At 39.7% G+C, this 23,380-nt stretch overlaps 2 protein-coding genes across 2 annotated transcripts in view; one reads left to right on the top strand and one right to left on the bottom strand.

Annotated features, from left to right (window-relative positions):
• LOC137653544 (lipoamide acyltransferase component of branched-chain alpha-keto acid dehydrogenase complex, mitochondrial-like) overlaps nt 1-18,519 on the top strand; it is a 50,989-nt gene extending 32,470 nt beyond the window's left edge. The window contains exons 5-10 of the mRNA XM_068387025.1: nt 354-501; nt 7,408-7,541; nt 9,004-9,207; nt 9,821-10,012; nt 10,380-10,451; nt 11,469-18,519. Of these exons, the coding sequence (XP_068243126.1) occupies nt 354-501; nt 7,408-7,541; nt 9,004-9,207; nt 9,821-10,012; nt 10,380-10,451; nt 11,469-11,636 (918 nt within the window). The 3' untranslated portion in view covers nt 11,637-18,519. The remainder of the gene's footprint in view (nt 1-353; nt 502-7,407; nt 7,542-9,003; nt 9,208-9,820; nt 10,013-10,379; nt 10,452-11,468) is intronic.
• LOC137653545 (transmembrane channel-like protein) overlaps nt 1-23,380 on the bottom strand; it is a 186,735-nt gene that overhangs the window by 137,153 nt on the left and 26,202 nt on the right. The gene's annotated exons all lie outside the window — the stretch shown is intronic.

Raw genomic sequence — 23,380 nt, 5'->3', positions numbered from 1 at the left:
TAGCACGGGGTAATTAACCCTCGTTAAAACTATTGGCTCGTCATTTCAGCTGCGCTAAAAGTAAACCCTTTGTAAATAGCTAAGGTTTGTATGGTTAGGAAAAATACAAATTATCTTCGAATTTGTCATTTTCCCTTGCTCCCATTTTCATCATTCTTTGGAGGGCAAATCCATTGGCACTTATAGTGAAGAATTTTGACTCTAGCCTTATCAAGCTAATTAATTATAATAAAAATATTACCTAAGAAAGTGTTTTTAAATGTATACAAACAGGGTGAATTTTTGTGCTTGGTGGAAGCAATATGTAGAATGATGTACAGACTTTATTATACATGAGCAATATTGATCAACAGATTGATCTAAATGATGTTCAAGGCACTGGGAAAGATGGCAGGCTATTGAAAGAGGACTTGCTCATCTACATCGAAAACAAAAAGTCTGGGGCTCAAGCACCAAAACCAAAGGCAGCTCCTACACCAGCTCCCCCTCCTCCAAAACCAAGTAATTGAGTTATACTTTATATTTATTTACTAATATTTTTAGTTATTTCCAAGTCAGATTTTGCTCATTTTCATCTCCCCAGGTGTGTGTTTTTTTTTTTCGCCCAAAATAGTTTCCAAAGTGCTGAGTCTTAGATTTCTATTGTTTTTTTTGTTTATAGTGTTTCTTTGTTTATTGTACAAAACTAATTTTTCAATATTAAACTTAGCCGGTGATTATATAAGCTGCAGCTCTGCTGCCCGACAGAAAATCTTTACGTTCAAAATACGCCAGCGATCGCTATGCAGGTAGGGGGTGTACATCAACAGCGCCATCTGTCGAGCAGGTACTTAGTACTCCATGTAAACACAGAACCAATTTTCTCTCTGTCGTGCCACCGGCAAGACCTACTAAATTCGCTGTTGCTTACTGGATTGGTTTTCACAGATTTTGGTGAAGTACACATTTCTAGTTATTAGCTTTCGCTTTGCAGAGGTTATCTTCAATACATCCTTGCATTCTTTTATTGATTTTTGGATTATTTGTTGACGACTTTGGATAGATTTTGAATTCCCCTTTGACTAATTCAAGATGGCTGACCCTTCTCAAGTCCCTAAATACAGAAAGTGTAGTGCTAGGGACTGTTCAAGGCGTCTTCCGAAGGCCTCTATCGATCCGCACACCGTTTGTTCCAATTGTCGGGATAAAACCTGTCAATTGGAAGATCGATGTGAGGAATGCGTTGGGCTTTCGGAATTCGATTTTCTCGAATTCCTGAAATATTCACGTAGGCTAGAGATAGAGTCAGGAGAAGTTCATCTCGGTCCGTTGATATTTCCTCTCCTCATGCCCCACAACCTATTCCTTCCCCTGTAGTGGTTGCTCCTGATCCCCCTTCTAGCACTCAACAACCTTCGATGGCAGATATGATGCGTGCCATCCAGGCTCTGGGTGAGAGAGTCGAGTCATTGGCGAGTGACCGTAACCAACTCATGGCAGACGTCAAGGAGTTGAAGTGTAAGAGTGCAGTGGGTAGTGACAAAGTGAGTGGTAGTGTTGTGGAAAGTGTTAGTGTTGCGCTTGAGGGTGCGTCTGTTCGTGCCTGTCGTCCTCCCAGTCCGGGACCTCTTGCAAGCTCCCAAGCCCAGGGGAGAAGCAATGTCGTACGACCAAAGGGTTCGACAGGCTTTAATCAGCGGACAGACGTTCCCTCCGTGGTTTCGGACGTATCTTACCAAGATCGCCCCACCCACAAGAAGACGAGAGAGCTCATTTATTCCTCGTCTGCGGAAGATGTTTCTCGGAAGAAACAATGGACCAAGGTCTCACGGCCTCTTAAACGCAAGTCGGTCCCTTCCGCGCAAGTCCAACGGCCCAGTTGTAGCCACTGGGTCAGTTCGGACTCGCTGCAGTCTTCCGATGACTGCACACCTCCTAAGAGAGGCAAAGCGGTACCGCAACAGGCAGTAACACCGTCTGTTGCCGCACCTGCTACTGTAGACCCTAAGTGGTCTTTGCTGCAGACCATGCAGACGCAGTTAACGTCATTAATGCAGGACTTTCGTGCGGAGAAGGTTGACGCTGCACCACCCGTTAGCCTACAACCAACCACGGTTGTGCGTCCAGTGGACGCTGAGGCTACCTTCTCCCGCACTCCAGCTGTGAGAGTCCCGCCACCCATGCGCAGTGTACCCTGCCAGCCGCATGTTGACGTTCAGCGACGCACGGAACCCTCCGTTGACGTTCGCGAGTTACAACAACAACCTAAGTTGTTTTGTTTTGACGCGGTGCGTCAACCTCCGCAACCCAGTGTGGTTACCACTACTCGCCCACAGCAGACTAGACAGTCAGGAGTAGACGCTTTGCGCCCCCGCGCTGCTATGGTTGTTGCCAGCTCACAGACTGGCCAACAGTTCCATGACGTTGCGTCCAGTGCAGTCACGCATGCACCCGTGCTGCCGGACTCAGCTGACCAGCCAATTCCTACTCCTTTGCCGCTTCCTCCTCAGTATTCAGACGATGGCCTCTCTGATGATGACGACGCTGCACACTTTGACGACCCGCATACGGACATCGACGAACCCAAGACCACGCCTCCCTCCTTGGATTTTAGGAAAGTTCTTGCACTGTTCAAGGAGATGTATCCTGATCAGTTTGTTTCTGCAGCCCCACGCTCTCCTCCATCTGAGTTCGCTTTAGGCACGCAGTCATCCGCGCCTGCCTTTACGAAGCTCGTCCTCGCCCGCTCGTCTAAGAGAGCTTTAAGAGTGTTGGGAGAATGGATGCAGTCCAAAAAGCACCTTGGGAAGACAGCATTCTTGTTTCCCCCTGCGAAACTCGCTTCCAGATCGAGCGTCTGGTATGCCACGGGAGAAGTTCTCGGCTTGGGAGTTCCTGCCTCTGCCCAGGGCGACTTCTCAAGTCTAGTAGACTCTCCCCGCAGGCTAGCCATGAGACGCTCCAAGATTTGTTGGACTCCTTCAGACTTAGACCATCTGATGAAAGGAGTGTTCAGAGCCTTCGAGGTTTTTAACTTTTTGGATTGGTGTTTGGGAGCGTTGAGCAGGAAGACCTCCCCTTCTGACAAGGAAACTTCCATGCTCATTATGTCCTGCATGGACAAGGCCATACGGGACGGTTCCAGTGAGCTTGCGGCTTCGTTCGTTTCCGGGGTCCTCAAGAAACGGGAGAACCTTTGCTCCTTCTTGTCAGCTGGAGTAACACAATGTCAGAGATCGGAACTTATGTTTGCTCCTCTCTTAAAGTGCCTTTTCCCAGAGGAGTTGATCAAGGAGATTGCTGCCTCCTTGATTCAAAAAGACACGCATGACCTGGTTGCGTCATCTGCCCGCAAAGCCACCCCTTTGCCTACCGTGTCTAGACCCAGGATGGACACTCCAGCGTCCAGATTTATTCCGCCCTTTCGTGGCAGAGCCTCCAGCAGAGGAGGTGCTCGTGCCGAAGGGAGACGTGGGATTAAGAAGAAAGGTACCAAGTCCTTTAAAGGCAGAGTCTGACTGCCACCTTCTTCAGACAGCAGTGGGAGCCAGACTCAAGAACTACTGGCAGTCCTGGGAGAACAGGGGCGCAGATGCACAATCTGTGAAGTTGCTCAGAGAAGGGTACAAGATCCCGTTTGTACGCAAACCCCCTCTAGCAACGTCTCCCATCGACCTCTCTCCCAGGTACAGAGAGGAGGACAAGAGACTAGCTTTGAAGCAAGAGGTGTCTCTCTTACTAGAAAAGGGAGCGGTAGTCAAAGTCCGGGACCATCAATCCCCGGGCTTCTACAACCGTCTCTTCTTAGTGGTAAAGAAGACAGGAGGGTGGAGGCCGGTGCTAGACGTCAGTGCTCTGAATGTCTTTGTCACAAAGCAGACGTTCGCCATGGAGACGGCAAAGTCTGTTCTAGCAGCGGTCAGGAAGGAAGACTGGATGGTCTCTTTAGACCTAAAGGACGCTTACTTTCACGTCCCCATCCACCCAGATTCCCAACCTTTTCTAAGGTTCGTTTACGGGAAGGTTGTCTACCAATTTCAAGCCCTGTGCTTTGGCCTAAGCACGGCGCCTCTTGTCTTTACGAAACTGATGAGGAATATTGCCAAATTCCTGCATTTAGCAGACATCAGAGCCTCCCTCTATTTGGACGACTGGCTTCTAATAGCTTCTTCCAGTCGTCGCTGTCTGGAGAATCTAAAGTGGACTCTAGATCTGACCAAGGAATTGGGTCTCCTGGTCAATATGGAAAAGTCTCAACTGGTCCCATCCCAAACTATAGTGTACTTAGGGATGGAGATTCACAGTCAAGCTTTTCGGGCTTTTCCGTCGGCCCCCAGAACAAGTCAAGCCCAAGGATGCATCCAGAACATGCTAAAGAAGGACCGATGTTCAGTCAGACAGTGGATGAGTCTGATAGGGACGCTTTCATCCCTGGACCAGTTCATTGCGTTAGGGAGACTGCACCTCCGTCCCCTTCAATTTCACCTAGCTGTTCACTGGAGAAAGGACAAGACGCTAGAAGCGGTCTCGATCCCCATTTCCGAGAAGATGAAGTCATCACTGACTTGGTGGAAGGACAACATCTACCTCAGAGAGGGTCTGCCCCTGGCTGTTCAGACCCCCAACCACGTTCTCTTCTCGGACGCATCGGACACGGGCTGGGGTGCGACATTAGACGGTCGGGAATGCTCAGGAACTTGGAACTCGAATCAAAGAACGTTACATATCAACTGCAAGGAGCTACTGGCAGTTCATCTGGCCTTGAAAAGCTTCAAGTCCCTCCTTCTAGGCAAGGTGGTGGAGGTGAACTCAGACAACACCACGGCCTTAGCGTACATCTCCAAGCAAGGAGGGACCCATTCTATGACGTTGTACGAGATCGCAAGGGACCTCCTCGCCTGGTCAAGAGATCTAAACCTTTCTCTAGTAACGAGGTTCATTCAAGGCAACATGAATGTCATGGCGGACTGCCTCAGTCGGAAGGGTCAAATCATCCCAACAGAATGGACCCTACACAAGAATGTGTGCAAGAGACTATGGGCCACATGGGGCCAACCTACCATAGATCTCTTTGCAACCTCGATGACCAAGAGGCTCCCAAATTATTGCTCGCCAATCCCGGACCCAGCAGCAGTTCATATAGATGCTTTTCTACTGGATTGGTCCCATCTAGACCTTTATGCATTCCCCCCGTTCAAGATTGTCAACAAGGTACTGCAGAAGTTCGCCTCTCACGAAGGGACAAGGTTGACGTTAGTTGCTCCCCTCTGGCCCGCGAGAGAATGGTTCACCGAGGTACTTCAATGGCTGGTGGACGTTCCCAGAACTCTTCCTCTAAGAGTGGACCTTCTACGTCAGCCACACGTAAAGAAGGTACACCCAAGCCTCCACGCTCTTCGTCTGACTGCCTTCAGACTATCGAAAGACTCTCGAGAGCTAGAGGCTTTTCGAAGGAGGCAGCCAGGGCGATTGCTAGAGCAAGGAGGACATCCACTCTTAGAGTCTACCAGTCGAAGTGGGAAGTCTTCCGAAGCTGGTGCAAGTCGGTATCAGTATCCTCAACCAGTACCTCTGTAACCCAAATAGCTGACTTCCTATTATACCTGAGGAAGGAAAGATCTCTTTCAGCTCCCACGATCAAAGGTTACAGAAGCATGTTGGCAGCAGTCTTCCGTCACAGAGGCTTAGATCTTTCTAACAACAAAGATCTACAGGACCTCCTTAAGTCTTTTGAGACCTCGAAGGAGCGTCGTTTGGCCACACCAGGTTGGAATTTAGACGTGGTACTAAGATTCCTTATGTCAGAAAGGTTCGAGCCACTACAATCAGCCTCCTTTAAAGATCTCACTTTAAAGACTCTTTTCCTCGTCTGCTTAGCAACAGCTAAAAGAGTCAGTGAGATACACGCCTTCAGCAGGAACATCGGATTTTCATCTGAAACGGCTACATGTTCTTTACAGCTTGGTTTTCTAGCCAAAAACGAACTACCTTCTCGTCCTTGGCCGAAATCGTTCGATATTCCAAGCCTTTCTAATTTGGTTGGAAATGAACTAGAAAGAGTCTTATGCCCTGTTAGAGCTCTTAAGTTCTATTTAAGACGAACTAAACCTTTACGAGGACAGTCAGAAGCTTTATGGTGTGCTATTAAGAAACCTTCTTTACCTATGTCTAAGAATGCAGTTTCCTATTATATCAGACTGTTGATACGAGAAGCTCATTCCCATCTGAATGAGGAAGACCATGCTTTGCTGAAGGTAAGGACACATGAAGTTAGAGCTGTCGCAACTTCAGTGGCCTTTAAACAAAATAGATCTCTGCAGAGTATAATGGACGCAACCTATTGGAGAAGCAAGTCAGTGTTCGCGTCTTTTTATCTTAAAGATGTCCAGTCTCTTTACGAGAACTGCTACACCCTGGGACCATTCGTAGCAGCGAGTGCAGTAGTGGGTGAGGGCTCAACCACTACATTCCCCTAATTCCATAACCTTTTTAATCTTTCTCTTGAAATGTTTTTTATTGTTGTTTTTTGGGTTGTCCGGAAGGCTAAGAAGCCTTTCGCATCCTGGTTGATTAGGCGGGTGGTCAAATTCTTTTCTTGAGAAGCGCCTAGATTAGAGGTTTTGATGAGGTCCTTTAGTATGGGTTGCAACCCTTGATACTTCAGCTCCTAAGAGTCGCTCAGCATCCTAAGAGGATCGCGAGGCTCAGTAAGGAAGACGTACTTAAAAAGGCAGAGTAATTGTTCAAGTCGACTTCCTTACCAGGTACTTATTTATTTTATGTTTGTTATTTTGAATAACTGCTAAAATGAAATACAAAATACTTAGCTCATAATAATGTAAACAAGTTATGCTGGTCTCTACCCACCCCCCTGGGTGTGAATCAGCTTATATAATCACCGGCTAAGTTTAATATTGAAAAATGTTATTTTTATTAATAAAATAAATTTTTGAATATACTTACCCGGTGATTATATATTAAAGGACCCTCCCTTCCTCCCCAATAGAGACCCAGTGGACCGAGGAGAAAATTGGTTCTGTGTTTACATGGAGTACTAAGTACCTGCTCGACAGATGGCGCTGTTGATGTACACCCCCTACCTGCATAGCGATCGCTGGCGTATTTTGAACGTAGAGTTTTTCTGTCGGGCAGCAGAGCTGCAGCTTATATAATCACCGGGTAAGTATATTCAAAAATTTATTTTATTAATAAAAATAACATTTTTCAGGGTCTCATTCCCTACTCTTTAATAGTAATTTACCTGTAAGTCAATAGGATTGTAGTATGGCAGGCATCTTAGCTGTTGAATATAGTTTGGGAAATTTATGTAATCAATTTTAAGAGTCTGGGAAAACTGATCTTTTATAAATTCTTTGCTGTTGAGAGAGCATTGATGATAAATAAAATAATTACTTTAAATTCATGCAGGTCGACCAGCAGCTCCGGTTCCAGCTCCCGCTCCTTCTTTACCACCTTCTATGCCAGTTATACTTGGTCAGGACAAAACAGAAGTCATTAAGGGCTTCCAGAAGGCAATGGTCAAGAGCATGACGGAAGCAATGGTAAGCGTAATGCATTACACTGTTATGATGTGTGTGTGTGTGTAGAGTTGTGTGGTCTTTCTACGTTATCAATGGTATGACAATTTTACTTAATATTACAATGTACAGTCATTGTAACAGTGCTGGATGGCAGAGACTTCACTTCAGGGATTTGAGTTCTGACTGTGATCAGGTTTGATAGAATCTATTGGAACTGTCCTATGATCCATGTGGATGGAGGATAGGAGGATTGGCACTGTGGCTAAGTGGTGCAGTGCTCAGGCTAAAATATCTGGAACTATGGGCCTTAAATCTGTCCACCATTTAAAGGCTGCTCATGAATGGCAGAGGCAAGGGACACTGACATTGCCTTATCAAGCAGGACAATGCCCTAGAGGCTGACCATATATTCATATGATCAGTGGCTAAGACCCCTCTCCACCCTAGCTAGGACCAAGCAGAGCCAGGCAATGGCTGCTGATGACTCAGCAGATAGACCTATAGACTCTCCCAAACCCCCCATCCTTAGCTCACAAAGATGATAAGGTTGCAACGACCAAAGGACCTAACGAGTAAAAGTGGGATTCGAACCCCAGTCGGGCGATCACCAGTCAGGGACGTTACTGCATCGGGATCAAGAAAAAGGGTGGAGGCTAGCAACCTCACTCGCAAGGAATTGTCTAGATGTACCTCTTTCCCTTTAAGGGGAAAGAGGTACAGTGTATGGGGAAAATAAGATTAGATGTCTAAAAGGTAGGTAATTATAATTCAATTTAAAATGCAAGAGATAAGTATCCAAAATGTAAGCTGTTTTATGATAATAAACAAAAAATATTGATCTTTGGACTGTTTAAAGGCTGCTCATGAATGGTAAAGGCAAGGGACAGTGACATTGCCCTATCAAGCAGGACAATGCCTTGGAGACCAACCATATATACTGTACATATGATCAGCGCCCAAGCCCCCTCTCCACCCAAGCTTGGAACAAGTAGTGTAACAATTGTGTTTGGTGTAAAGCAAATTGTTAGTGATGTTCCGGTAATTTACCTCTTATCCTTTCTTTGGAGAAAGAAGTCGGTAATGCATCAGAAAATAGATTTCTATGACCCGTAAGAACTGTCAAAGTTTTATTTGGACAAAACTTGAAGCATTAGGGGGGAAAGGTTGGTATTTTGCTTTGTGGGGTGGGATTTCAAATTTTTTTCCTTCTAGGAGTGAAGTGTCTATTTTTTATTAAAAATTCAGTGGCAGAAGCTAATAGGAATTTGGATTCAAGTCAAGTGAAATATGTAAAGGTAGAATTCCTGATTGAAGTGCAACTACTTCTCTTAATTTCTATAGAAACATTTTCTGGGAGAGTGTTGGCTGCAGGTCTGTAGCCTACCCATTCTGTTTTTACTAAGCAAAATAACTGTCAGGTGAGTATAGAACTAACTAGTTTTTACACTAAAATTCTGTTTATTCCTAAAACTTTAATTTGCAGAAAATTCCTCATTTTGGATACTGCGATGAAATTGACCTAACAGCTCTTGTTGGGCTACGGAAAGAGTTGAAGGCTATGGCGGAAGCTCACGGGGTACGATTCTCATACATGCCCATTTTCATCAAGGCAGCGTCAATGGCTCTTCTTCATTACCCCGTCCTGAATGCAGCAGTTGATGAGAAATGTGAAAAGATTACTTATAAGGTTTGTCTCAGAGATTTTAAAATTTCCAAGTCTGAATTTATTATTTTATGTTTCATAGTATATTTAAGTATCTAAAGAGTTCATTCAGCTTTCCCTGAATATCTTGGTAATAAGTAAGTCAATGTTTTTAGACCTTATGTTTTGTTTTAGATATGATGATAAATGAATTCTTACCTTTCCTTGTTAGAAATATTTATGGTTTGTAAAAGATATACACTTCTGAAGGTGTATTTGTTAGGTATATTTTAATTTTTGATATACGATGCAAAGGAGTGAGTGAGAAAAGTATTTCTCTAAAATGTTACTATAGACTTCAAATGTAGTAGCATCAGCAATATTCCTTTATCATGATGGGATAATTTATTGAGAATATTTGCCCTGCGAATAGTTTAGATTAGAAAGACTTAGGGTATGCTGTTAATAAGAATTTTTATAGGGCTGGTTTCTACAATATATAATTGTAACATGATAATACAATATTACAAAAATTTACAGTTTCAATGTTGCTCTTATAGATATTGTCATCTGTATGTATTATTATATGTAGCCTCAGAGGCAAACTTATTTTTTCTATATTTTTCCCCCATACTAAAATCCTTCTCCCTTTCACCAGGCTAGTCATAATATTGGTATTGCCATGGACACCAGTAATGGACTGGTAGTGCCAAACATAAAAGGTGTCCAGGGGTTAACTCTCCTTGAAGTTGCTGCGGAATTAAATCGTCTGCAAGACTTGGGGCTGCGAGGGTCTCTTAAAACTCAGGATATTACTGGTGGTACCTTCAGTCTCTCAAATATTGGAAGTGTTAGTAAATTCTAGTTTTGCGTTGTTTTTTTTAACTTTATATGTATTTTCAGTTGTTAATGCATCCCTGTTACTACTTCAGTGGTTAAGTGGATGATCAATTTCATGGGAATTATAAATACTTGGAGCCAAGGAGTATTTTGAAAGGGGCAATATTTTTCCTATGCAGTTTTGATGTTCATTTTAGCTAGAATGCCAATATATAGTTGCACCTTATTATGCTAAACCCTTTGAAACTTGTCTTACTTTTTAATGACTTATGCACTTAACTAACCCAAGTTAATCACTTTTGAAGTTCATAGTGTTTAACAAGGCGTATTTTTAATAGTTCCATTTATAATTTTTGTTAATAAGATTGTCTTTCCAGATTGGTGGAACTTATGCCAAACCAGTGATATTACCTCCAGGAGTAGCTATTGGTGCAATTGGGAAAATTCAGGTACTGTATGTTGCGTTTATATCCTTTTTCTCTTTTTAGAAAATTTTATAACCATCTAGCAAAACTTAAGATATCACATCTTAAAAATTTGTTATGATGATAATTCCCGTGGTTATTTACTAAATTTAAGCAGATTTTACGTGATACTTTTCAAGTACAGTAAAACTTCCTTATCCACCGATGCCCCAATCGCCGAATCGACTATCCGCTGTAAACCTATTGATACCGTTATAAAAAAAATCTGAAAATTCACTTAGTCTAACCTTATCCGTCAAGCTGGAAGCACCCGGCAAATTTTTTAAACTGAGCCACAGTGCATCACTATTCAGTAGAATAAGCTGCTGCAAAGTCATTCTTCAAGTAGAGTGAATGTTGGCCCAAATGCCAAAAGTTTCCTTTTTTCAATTTTCTTTATTGTTTCATTTGTGTTATTCAAGCATTTTTACTTCTCATTTCAGTCTTAATTTATTTCTCATACTCTTCTTCAATTTGCATTATCCTTATTCCATTGTATTCAAAATGTCCTACTAAATTCTATCTACAAATTAATTCCAAACACTGCTGTAATTTTCTTCTGGTCTGTGTATTTATTCAATGCTCCTCTCCTCTCTCTTGACATGGCCAAAACATCTCCGGGTTTAAGATTGGAGTATATTTCCCAATTTCAGACCTCGGCAACTCTTGAGGATTTCAGTGTCACCTTCCAAGTACAATTTAGCCTTGAATCTCTGTATTTTGTAGTCACACATCCAAAAGTTTTGTTGTCTTTGTAAGGGCCCGTGCTCTGTTGCAAAGGCATAGTAATCCCTTTTCTTGTAGTAGTACAAGATTTTTGAATCATGATCCTTAGTTTAATTTTTAATATTGTTTTTTGAACTAATGCAGATAGTCTTAAAATCTATAAGATTCATATAGGCACTCAAGAACTTTCTTATGTCTTTAGAAAGATTTTTAGTAAAATATTGTGGTAGTGAGAATGCTGGTCTGAGTCATTACAACTCTATCTCTTTTTTTCAGGCCCTCCCAAGGTTTGATGCTGCAGGAAATGTTGTCAAGGCACACATCATGCAAATCAGCTGGTCCGCTGACCACCGTGTCATAGATGGAGCCACAATGGCACGTTTCTCTAACTTGTGGAAGAAGTTCCTTGAAAATCCTGCAACTATGACCATTCACATGAAATAATTGGTCTCAGTTCAGTGTTTATGATAATGCTGATATTCATATTAATGTTGCCATTTTACCGGGTAGCAAAGCATGAATGCACTGTTTAATTTCTATAGAACTCAAGTGCTTTATGGATACAAAGGGGCTTTTTAACTTTATTTTGTTAGATTCAGGTTGTATGTTAAGAGTATGGTATGTAGTTGATACTTTATTTTATATATTATTCGAGTGAGTCAATTGAACGTCAGTTGGAGTTAAGTAACAATAGGGAGTTCAAGTATTCAGGAATTGTTGGGGGTAGAATTTTGTGATAGATTCTGTAGGAATACCTTGTAAAATTTGATGCTAACATTCTTTAGTGTAAGATAAGTCTTCTACAGAAAACTGTGATTGATTAATGTACTATTAAAAGATAGTTGTTAGTTTTAGAGTACTTTGTAGCAGTTTTCAAGGGTGTAAATGGTAATTTAAAAGGTCATGTAATTAAAGGGTTTGGTAGTTGTAAATAATTACATACTTGTATAGCTTTGCTTGGATGACTAAAGTGATAATACCAGACCTTATTAGTTTGTTTATGGTAATTATTTTTATTAAGTGATGATTCTGGACCTTGGTTATAACTCATTCAAAGTTAATTTGGATCTGCTAACGTTCTATTGCCCACTGTTAATCGGAGTGGATTAAAATGGGTAACAAAAATTAGGAAATGGGCTGCTCACAGATTATTTAGCTGATTTGTTTACTCAAAAAACCTGAATGGGTGATTTGAGTATGAAACCTAAATTTGTAATAGGAGTTTGTCTGTTATCAGGCTTTTCTTTGGTGGGTTCTATAAGAATAGCCAATACAATTTAAATTTACTACATTTTCATAAAGTTTGATGGTAAAATCAATGAATGCAATCCTTTGACAGGTTTTGCAGTTACAGTACTTTAAAGGCTAAAATAATGAATGTACATTACCATTTGACAAATAAGGTATTAAAAATATGGCCCATGAAATTGTTATTTGCAGAGATGATGTTGATGCAGTCTTGTCAATTGTCCTTAAAGTACTCAGAAAGACTGAAAATAATATTTTAATGTTAGTTATGGGTTGAATGAGGGTTTTAGCGGTGGTAATCTTTCCTTAGGTGGTGGAAATACAAGTACAAGATTAGGTTTTCCTTATGATTCTACTTTTGTAGGATGTGTTTGTGATACTCTATTTTTAGCCATAATAGTATTATTTTGCTTATTGTAGTTAAGTTTGTTTCTGTTAGTTTTTTTTTTTTTTTTTTTTTTTTTTTTGTACTTTTTCACAGTGTAACTAAAGCAAGGTTTTTATTGTCATGGACAATTCATACAGATTTTCTATCATTTGATCTAGGGTGTTAGATGAAGTGTTTTATGATATATGCAGAGTTGAAAAGGTTTAAAAGGAATAGATTTACATGTTCTGAAACTTTTATTGTTATTTTAAAAATTTATTATATTGATGTAAAGTAATTTTTTAACTTTCACTGATATCTGGAAATTAAAATCAAGTATTTTAAAAAGTAGTTGGGGGTCATTAATTATGGTCCTTTGTCAGGCATGCCAGTTACTTATTCTATGGTAGGAGAGATGTACTTCTAATTTAACTGAGTATTGTGTTATTCAATTGAGTAAATGGTACTGAATTTGAGCGAGTTACTTCAACAATATTCTTCAAGTTATGTTACAGCAGCATTGTAAAGTGGGTGGATTAGTATAATAATACTTTTAATAGTTAGGAAATCTTTATATGTCCCGTCAATTTTCATTAGAGAGGCAAGACCTTTGGAAGTAGGATCTCTTGGGGGGACCATTAGGGGATTCTAGCTCCAGACAGGGAAGTAGCTTGGGTAATAGAACGGGTACAGCAATCCTTTCATATCCATTGCACTCTGCACCTTTTGCCAAATGGCAGTCTCTTGCACCCACAAGACATAACCTTCACGCAGGCCATGTTGTTCCTAAGCTAATGCAGTAGGCTCCTTTGGATTCCCTGTGATAAAAGGAAAAACAATAAAGGTGGAAGACATCAACATACAGAAATTAGGTACTGTATAAGGATTAACATCTTAGAGATTGTGTAATATCTAGGATTGTGTATATTGAGGTGTGAAATAGTTGATAGGGTGGTAAATGGATAAAACTGCAAATACAGTAGATGGAGAATAGGTCAGTTAGTGGATAGGTACTGCAAATACAATAGATGGACAAGTTGATTGCCATGTTTGACCATTGACCAAGCTGATTTTTTCTATTTGGAAACTTTTGTCAAAAAATAGTAAGAAATTTTTATATTGTACTGTACTTGATTGGCCATATGATATTCAAAACCTTGAAATGTGATTCTATTGTGATATGTTTGTAGGCTATGTACAGTATTTGTTTAGTTTCACACTACATTAAGCAGTCTTATAAGCCTTATTTTAATTTAGAGGAAATCCTCAACTCACAAGTTTCAAAATCTATAACATTTCCACTGCATTGATGCATTCTCTGTACTACACTTTTCATGCTTTCCAATTAGTTATGTAGTTTTCAACATTTCGTTTGATTCGTCCTTTTAGATATTTTGCTTCTTGAGCCTGAGATTGTTGTCTTGGACTTACTTTCATAGTATGTTACGTTTAAATAGATATTTACTTTTCTTTTTAAGAATTTCTTACGGTTTAATTTTTTTTTTTTTTTTTTTTTTTTTGAATAATTAGTTTTTGTTTGCATTGGTAGGATTCTTGGACGTTGGTTAAATTCTAAATTGTTATGTTCATGTAATAAGTATTCCAGCAACTCAAGGTAACTGGAATTAGTTTTACATAAAAATTTCATTTTGGGAAGTTACAAACGTTGGCAAATACAAGGCTGATACGAATAGTTTCTCTGTCTACAAATATTAGTGGTTTTCAGACCTCTTATCTTTGATTTGTCCCTACATGAATACAGACTGTCATTCTTTAATAGAAGTAAGACTTCAACAAAGCTGGAACAGTCTTTTAAACTTTTAATAAGGTGGTGGTAGTAGTAGCAGCTGGCAGATGGAGGGTAATTGCCACCCACCAGCCTGGTAGAAAACTTGCACTTTGACTAAGGCTGCTCTGCTGCCTTTTCATCTTGACTGTTTTAATGTTTTGCTTTTTCTTTAAGATTGAATAAATATACTGGCAGATTGTCATGTTTTAGGGATATTAATGAAAGAAGCTGAGCATATGCAGGGGAACTGTAATTGTGAGACAGCTTTCTGTGCTACCTGCCATTATCCAGAATTCTTGTCCATTAGCTTATCTGTGGCTGTTCTATCCCTCGTGTGTGTGGCCTCACAAGGACAATGACAACGTGAACCTAAGAAAGTTGGTTTTCTTTAGACATCGCTGGTGCTCCATTAGTGGAAGACCTCTGCAGCCACCGAGTGTGAAGGGGAGGGGCAGCACCTTTCTTCTTCAGTGTCTGCTAATACCAGAAGGTGCTAAGGATGTGAACTCTTTCCCTGAGAGAGTTGTCATTGGCTTGTACGACTCCAGAATATTATTGAAAAACTTCAAGTTCTTCCTTTTCCCCTGCCTCATCTACGCTAGTCTTTGCTGCAACTTCAGAAGAAGTAGAAGACATTATCAAATAAGTCCACGATGACCTATTGATCGAAGTTACATATGTACATATGTGTGACTCCTACCAGGTCTCTCCCTGTTGGAGATAAAGTGAGGTACCAAAAACCTCCCTTATTGAGCGATTGCCATTTGTCCCATAGCAAGAAGATACTGTATACGTTGGCAGACACAACAATACTGAGGTGTCCAGTTACTCTTTGGGTGTTCACACACCTTTCGCTTGTGCTAAATTTTCATACCAAGAGGAGATATTGCCAAGAATTGCCCCATAGCAAAAAGAAACGCCAACACTCATAATTCTTATACGAGCTGGGAACATGACTGTGTCAGGATGGAAAACTGCCACTCAACACCCCTCCTTCCTGAATAAGATTGGTATGCACGTCTCCTGTACCTGTACTTGGTCTGTTATTTAGGGGAGTACAGTATGTTCCAAAAATATACCCACAATTGAAAAAATTTTGTCATGCATAGTTCTCAGTCTCATACCAGTAGCAGGATACCATTCCTTTGACTGAGCCTGCAGATCCTGCTACATCAGGCGCAAGTGTGTACCAAGAATGTATCCACTCACTCAGGAAAACAGTAATAGGATGAGGCAAGAAAGTACAAGATGGGAACATTCTTTCCCTAGTAGAAGTATCAGTATGCTCATGCATCTGCTACCTCCAATTCACCTGTTCCTGCAGCTACTTATATTACTTAATGCCTGCTGACCTGATCATAAGGTAGTAGTCACCAAAGTACAGAATGATCTACTGTATCGGTATCAGGACGACTCTCATGAGACATCGTCTGATACCTCTGCATGGTATTATGGGAGGAGTAGTTCCAAAACTTGACCCTCTTAATAGAAAAGTGTTTCCAACAATAACAACGCCTGCTTTAACCTGGCATGGTACCTTGATTCCCTTCCTTCTTCATAGGGTGTGAGACAACAGTACAGAAGGAAGAGAATGGTGGGGCACACCATCAATGCACAATGCAAGTGTAGTGATGTTAGCAGACCATTTAATCCTAGCTAACTGATCCCACACAAGAACACAGTACAAACACGATAACTATGCTCCAGTCTCCACACGCTACCTCTCTGCTTGAGCTCTCTAAGTGTGACCTGTTACTATGTGATTGGGCATCTATACACTTGTTGAACACCAGACGATTGGACCTCAGCCATACGTTCAGCTACTTTCGGGTCACAGAACTTTTCTCATCCGCTTGGTTGCAGCTTTTTCAGTTTACTATACTGATGGAAGAGGAACCTATGATCGATCTCAAAGCTTATACGGGCTATGAAATCTTCCCTTCATGAGCGCCAAGGCTTCCTGAATGTGTACCAGTGAAAAAACCTGTGGTAAGACAGGTGGTAATCTTGGGGGTAAGATTCCCACCTCTGAAGCACAATTAGCACTCCAGTGATGCATACACAAAGTTTTGTAACATTCACCAGCCAGTTCCATCCAAACACAAAACTCCTAAGTGTAAATGTCTTTGGAGATCTGTTACTCTGTCCTGTTTAGGTCAATTGTAGTACTGTAACGCAGTTCTTAACTTATGTTCAGATCAGGGATGGAAATGTTATTTCTAGGAAAGCAGTTGAGCACTGGCCTCAACAGGCCAATTCCGTTACAGTCCGTGAGATCGCCCAGGAGTTCATGGGACTGCACTCCTACTCGGTCGTTCCTCGGAGGAAGACGGTCGAGGAAGAGCTTCGGAAAGAGGTGTGGGAGGGTGCAGAGAAGAGGAGAAAACTTGCGATCCCTTCACTTCCGTGTTAGACTCTTGGTGAGAGCGATCACGCCTAGCCGCCTTCTTCCTGCTTTGCCCAAACTTTTTCCACTGGGAGGCAGACCACTCCTGCTTTGCCCAAACTTTTTCCACTGGGAAGCAGACCACTCCCTACACTTGTCACAAGGCGAGTCTTGCTCGTAACGACCCCCCCTACAAGTCGGATGTAAAGAATGTGGGTCGGTCTCTACTGACAACATGAAGCCCGCAAGGGCAACCCTTGCAACCAGGACATGTTCGCATCGGAGCGTCAATGAAGAAGCACAATTACGCCGAAAAAGAGAAAATCAGCGTAAAATGAGCGTGAACAACAATGTTCGTCAATGTCCATGGCAGCCTTGAGGAATAGAGAGAGGAGACAACCGCACGCTAGAAGCCAAAGAGAAAAAGTGACTAGTTCACTATTCTGTGAGAATATATACAGGTGGCTGGTACACCTAGCCACCTTTTACCCCCTAATGTCTGGGTAGGGTTGCCACCTTGCACCAAAAAGTCTAATTGGCTACCTTCCAGCTTTGCCGAAAGAATATCCATGATAAATAACGTAAGGTTTGTTAGTTTGGTGAATAAGGGTTAATTCCATTACCTACTCCTATTTGAGGATGAAGACAGGAGAGAGTCGTGCATTTTCCTCCTTGCCCACTTTTTACATTTATCTCAAAATTTTCTTCCATTTTGAGCATGGGTACTTGGAGATGGCCTTCAATCTTTACCAAGTTTTATCCCAATAGATATTGTTATACAGCATTTTGTGGAATCCAATGATTCAGGTGGGTCATATTCCATCTATGAGATAAATGTATAGCCGTTAATCTTCTTCCACTTCAATTTATAAATTAAATTTAATATTGCTTTTAGGAACCAATCTGCTCTATCCATAACATTTGCTTATCAGTTAGACCTAATGGTATATGGCCCTGTAGCCTCTTGTTAGAGGTGGGCAAGATTCAGCTTTTGATCTTCCTCATCTTTAAACTTCTGAGTTTATCCTACTGCTCACAGCAGAGGCCTATTCTAAAGCTTTCCTCACACTAGGTAATGATCTTTGCTTACATGAAAATGGGGTTGTAAGACATAATAATCTATAAAAATTTTTTCTTTTATACAAATGTATTTATCTGATAGTCAATACCCATCTCCATACCTCTTTAATAAAATAGAAGTGGTAATAATGTCATGGGCAAGAAAAAACATTTACATTGGAAATCTTATGATTTTGACATAAATCTGTTTAGTGTCATATATACTGTACATATATATATGGCTTATATGATTGAATGTTGTGTGAAAAAACTTTTTTGTTGCAATAACAGTATTTTATCTAACATTCTCACTTTAATTCATTCAAGCATTAGCTCTCAATGTACAAAGGTGTATTGGAATGTGTGAACTTCAGTAGTTTAACTATGGTAGAATTATATAACTTTTTAATGTTGTGAAGGCCAAAAATAGTAATGTAAAATGCTTGTATTGTACAGAATAGCAATTATATTTTAAAAATGTGTGTAATGATTTCCCTGTTTACTTAATTTTAAGTACAATTTGATAGTTATTTTTAATGTTTCCATAAACCCATTTACTATAAGGAATAAAGTAGTATTGTAACACTAAATTTGAAAGCAATAGTTGGAAGGTGTCTGCAGTTGTAGAATAAATAGAATTTTAATAATAAAATTTGTTATCTCTATACTCACCCAATGTTCATATTGTTCTATCCACATTAACCCCTGAAACAAAATTTTTTTTTTGTATTTTCTTTCCTTTGATTGAACTTGAGCCTCTTTTAATGAAATTAAACAATCTAACAATAAATGACAATAACCATTAGCTTGGACAAGCCATACTGTTTTTGTCTTCAGTTATGAAGTAAAAACTATTCCCTATCTTCTTGATACCACAAGTCAAGTGGCGAGGAGGGTAGCCATATTTATGAGCATCAGGCGCGTAGAGAAATTAAAAATTTTGTAATAAAAAATCTGTTTATTTCTATGAACCTCATCTGATGTTAATATAGCCAACTCCTATACTCAGATGAAAGTGGGTCACCAGGGAAGGAATGAGATAAAGCATTTATAATTTATTCAAAATCATAAGGAGAATTAACATTCTAAACTCATATGTAGTCTCAAATATTGGAAACCAATCATCTCAAATTACATTTTGAAATACTGGACTCTAAATTGTTTATGAGAAAAATAAAAATGAATCAAATCCAAAAATGCTATTAGACTGCAACAAGACCTAACGCCCAGTATTCTTGATAAGCAAATCAGATTTGCATATCGTATTGGTACGCAATTGAGTTACCACCAAAACTCTTTCTAAAGAAAAATTTCTTCAAAAATAGATTAGCTGCACTTTATCATGAACTTCAACTTTCAAGTCTTTCATTAGACTTTGATCGAATTCTTTGCGAGCCTTGGGACCAAACTTTCAACAAACATTTTTTAGGGACACTACCTCTAATGGCCGTAGTTTTGTCTAAATAACACTGAAATGCTTTTACCAATTAAAGGAAATATTTTGTGACATAATACTCACCGGTTTCCAAGAGGAAAATTTAAAGAATTATAGCAAACTCTTAGTTTTAAAATAATTTCTAGTTCTGAAAGTAGGCCAAAAAGAGAAGATCATCTTTTGTGCCCTCAAATATACCCTAAGAGATATTGCTTGTAGTTCACTTTTGCATTTAATAAAGCCAACACCACAAAAGATTTTTAAATACTGTAAAGCTTCATACAAAATAAAAAACCCTGACTGCTGGATGTTTTTCGATATTAAAAGCCCTAAACATATCTGCTATAATACCTAAAACAGATAGATCTAATCACAGATGCTTGAGTACAGAATTAATCATGGATGTATCTCCCTTAATGGCTGAAATTGAAAATTTCTTTATAAAAAGGAAATATATATTAACATCCTCCAAACAAGTTCTAGTCATTGAGACATTTCTAGATTTGCACTAATCTCAATAAACATAATATTGGCTTTGATAGAGACTTGGTAGACTGTCTTTAGGAACTTAAGATGGACAATCTAAAGAGCCACAAAAAGTCCTTTATTTCAGAGAATACGATGAATACCTAGATGCAGCATATATGTGCTTGGATGAATCTCCTTCAAAATTGGTTGTCAGAGAACATTGTGGTTCTGTACTGTAACCTTCTCGAACAGGCCACAGTTCCATGAACCATTACCTTTGCCGCCAAAATGGGGCTACCAGCGCCATCCTGCTGCTTGCAGAAATTCTGAACTTGTCTATCACCTGCCAAATGATGGAAAAAAGTATACTTCCAGATTTGACCTGTCTTGTAATATGGAATCTACCTTCCATACTAAGAGATCAGGAACTAGAGAACAAAAAATCTCATCTATTTTTATGTTGCAAAAAAGAATTTCTCCATGGACATCATGGTCCTTAGTAGTCTCATCCACATCAAAACTGACAGACTTTAACCTTTTGAACTTTTTCAACAATCGAAGAAGACTAAATCCCCTTTTGCGATGAAAAACCCCAAAAGGAACTGTAGCTATTATCATTCCCAAATATTAAATCCGAGTTGGAATCAAAAGAGACTTCTTTAGATTGACCAAATTCTCCATATGTTTCAGTAACCTGAGCAACCACACTTGCTAAACCAAAGTCTTTTGCATCAAATCTCAAAATCCAGTTACAAAAGATCTCTTAGCTCCAGAATCCATAAGCATTTTGAAATGTGGAGCCATCATCCTGGTGAACATTTAGGGGCCATCCAGAGACCAAAACATAGGCATTTAAATTGATAAACCTTTGACCTTCAGATGAATAGTTAGATAAAAAGAGGCATCTGAGAGGTCTATTAAAAAAATTCTCTCCTCGCTTTTTCACCCCCTCTAACTTTCTAGGGTATTTCCGTGGAAAACTTTGTGAGAACTGTATAAGTGTTGAGGTTTGAGACATCTAGACCAGGCTCCAAAACCCTTTGGCTTTGGGGCCTACGAATAACTAGTGAAACACGAGCAGATTCAAGACCTCTTCTAATACATCTTTTTTCCAGAAGTTTCAAAATCTGTGCCGTTGCTGAATTTGCTAGATAACTCGGAAATAGGGATTGGTTCCTTGGACAAGGAGGAATTAGAGGTTAGGGGAATCCAGTAACCTTTGAATACAGCTAGCACCCACGGATTGGAACGAAGGCTCTCACAAACCTGATAAAAGTTGGAAAGTTTTCCTCCTACTTGGATTTGCAGGGAAGTACTGTCATATTGCTCTCTGATTAGATCTTTGATTCTGGTTGGCAACTCTCTCAAAACATCTACTAGAGTAGAATTCTGATATTTTACCTTACTGTTACTAAACGAATTCCATAGGGGAAATAATTCTAAGGCCATTGAAGCTACTAGCTCATAACATGGACATCCCTAGAAAGTGACCTGAAAGAGTCCCTTTGAGTCCTGGTAACCACTTGAGCAATCAATTATCTTATCGATACTATTTAAATCCAACACATCGCAAAATAGGGGGAGAAATCAATTAATGTTTCTGTGCTTCACACTGTCACAGCACAAACCTTCTATAAGACTAGAAATAACTCCTGTTATAGAAGCTACAAAATTGAATATTTCTTTTCGAAACCTGCATTTAAAGACTTTTTGTCTACCTACAGTAATGATGGGCTAGAGGGAGCAGATTAGATTGTAATTGAGTACAAGATTTTGCTTTAATGATGGGCTCACGGAAACAAATTAGACATTTATCTAGAGCAAGATTTTGCATTAATGATAGGCTCAAGGGAGCGCATTAAATTGTACTGTAACCTAGAAGATTTGGTAACTGATTCACCCTATATAAGTCAGAATGTCTTTGTGGAATAGAAGGCTTCGACATTTAATGAGAACTAGAATTACCAGCCTTTCTTTGCATTCGAGATAATTTATCACCAGCCTTTCTTTGCATTTGAGATAATTTACCACCAGCCTTTCTTTGCATTTGAGATAATTTACCACCAGCCTTTCTTTGCATTTGAGATAATTTACCACCTGCCTTTCTTTGCATTTGAGATAATTTACCAACTCTATATAAAAAGAAACAGGAGAACTGAAGTGTATAAATTGTCTTGGAAGTAACCATTTCTGATGACTTTGAAGAATAAGCAGCATCAGAATTTAACTTGTGCAACTCGTCTGGATATTTTTCAGAAATATTCTGAGATGATGAAAAGGAGATAAGTCATAAAACATGGGCTCTACCTATAGGATCCAACCTACCAACTCTTGTCTCCTGCCTCGCAATCTAGTCGTCTAAAAGATCAGCTAGGATTACGGGAAGACAGGGTTTTGCAGCAAGAGTGTCTTAAGTAAATAAAGAACTTGAGGCTCTATGAGAGAATCTCTAATGTGTAATTCGCTATGCACCATCAGAATCCTTACTGAATGGACCACTTTAAGAGTTTTTGAATCTCTTCACAATCAATACTTGCTTCATTATGTACTGTATTGGAATTTGATACTGTTGTGTCACTATTGTCATCATCCCAACTATAATCAACTAGCCTAGTCTCCTCTTTGGATTTTCACCTGAACTGAAATAAAGTTTCTTTTTGTGCTTTTAACTTTTAATTTGATCTGCAACATTAAAAACTATTTTACATACTAGGAACTCTCACAACAGTTATATACATCACATTACTATCCCAGACATAAGACAGAGAATACAGATCATGATTGCCAAAAAAACAATTCCCTTAAACAATCTAAGCAGTGGTCTATAACCTAGAGTTTGGGGCTTGTTAACAGGCTGAAAGCACCACAGAGCCAGAGGACAAGACAGTATGGCAGTGGCTTGCAGAAGCCATTGGTTGTTGCCATTTACTACTAGGTTGTCTCAGTTTAATAAAAGCATAAGTTTATTGAAAGGAAAGAAAACAAGAAATTTTTTAGCTTTAGGGGTAAATGGTGAAACTAAGCTTCTAGAGTGAAGCAACATGAACATCAAGGGAGATTTAAAGAAATAATAGAACCTTCTTATCAAATCATTACATAAAGCTTAATACAATATAGAACAGACAATGAGTACGGACTCTCTTGTGTGTCTTTAAAGGTCACTCATGAAAGGCAGGAGGCCAGCGACAGGTATTTGCACTGACATAATAACTGAACCCATACATAAATGATCAGTGCCAAAACCAGCTTGTTTTGGATGGATACAATAATGTTTTATTATGTCCAATGGTGCTATTTAAATTTATATTATATCAACATCTAAAGAATGTATGTAATTTACTTTCCGTATAAGTCTCTACAAAACAGAATAACCCTACAGCTTGTGAGAAAGAAATGAAAGACATAAAAACAGATAGAAACCTTGATCAAAATACAG

The sequence above is a fragment of the Palaemon carinicauda genome, chromosome 14 (genome assembly GCF_036898095.1).
Source record: "Palaemon carinicauda isolate YSFRI2023 chromosome 14, ASM3689809v2, whole genome shotgun sequence".
Classification (NCBI taxonomy): Eukaryota; Metazoa; Arthropoda; class Malacostraca; order Decapoda; family Palaemonidae; genus Palaemon; species Palaemon carinicauda.
The sequence above is the reverse complement of the archived record's forward strand: the minus strand, read 5'-3'. Positions and strand labels throughout refer to the sequence as shown.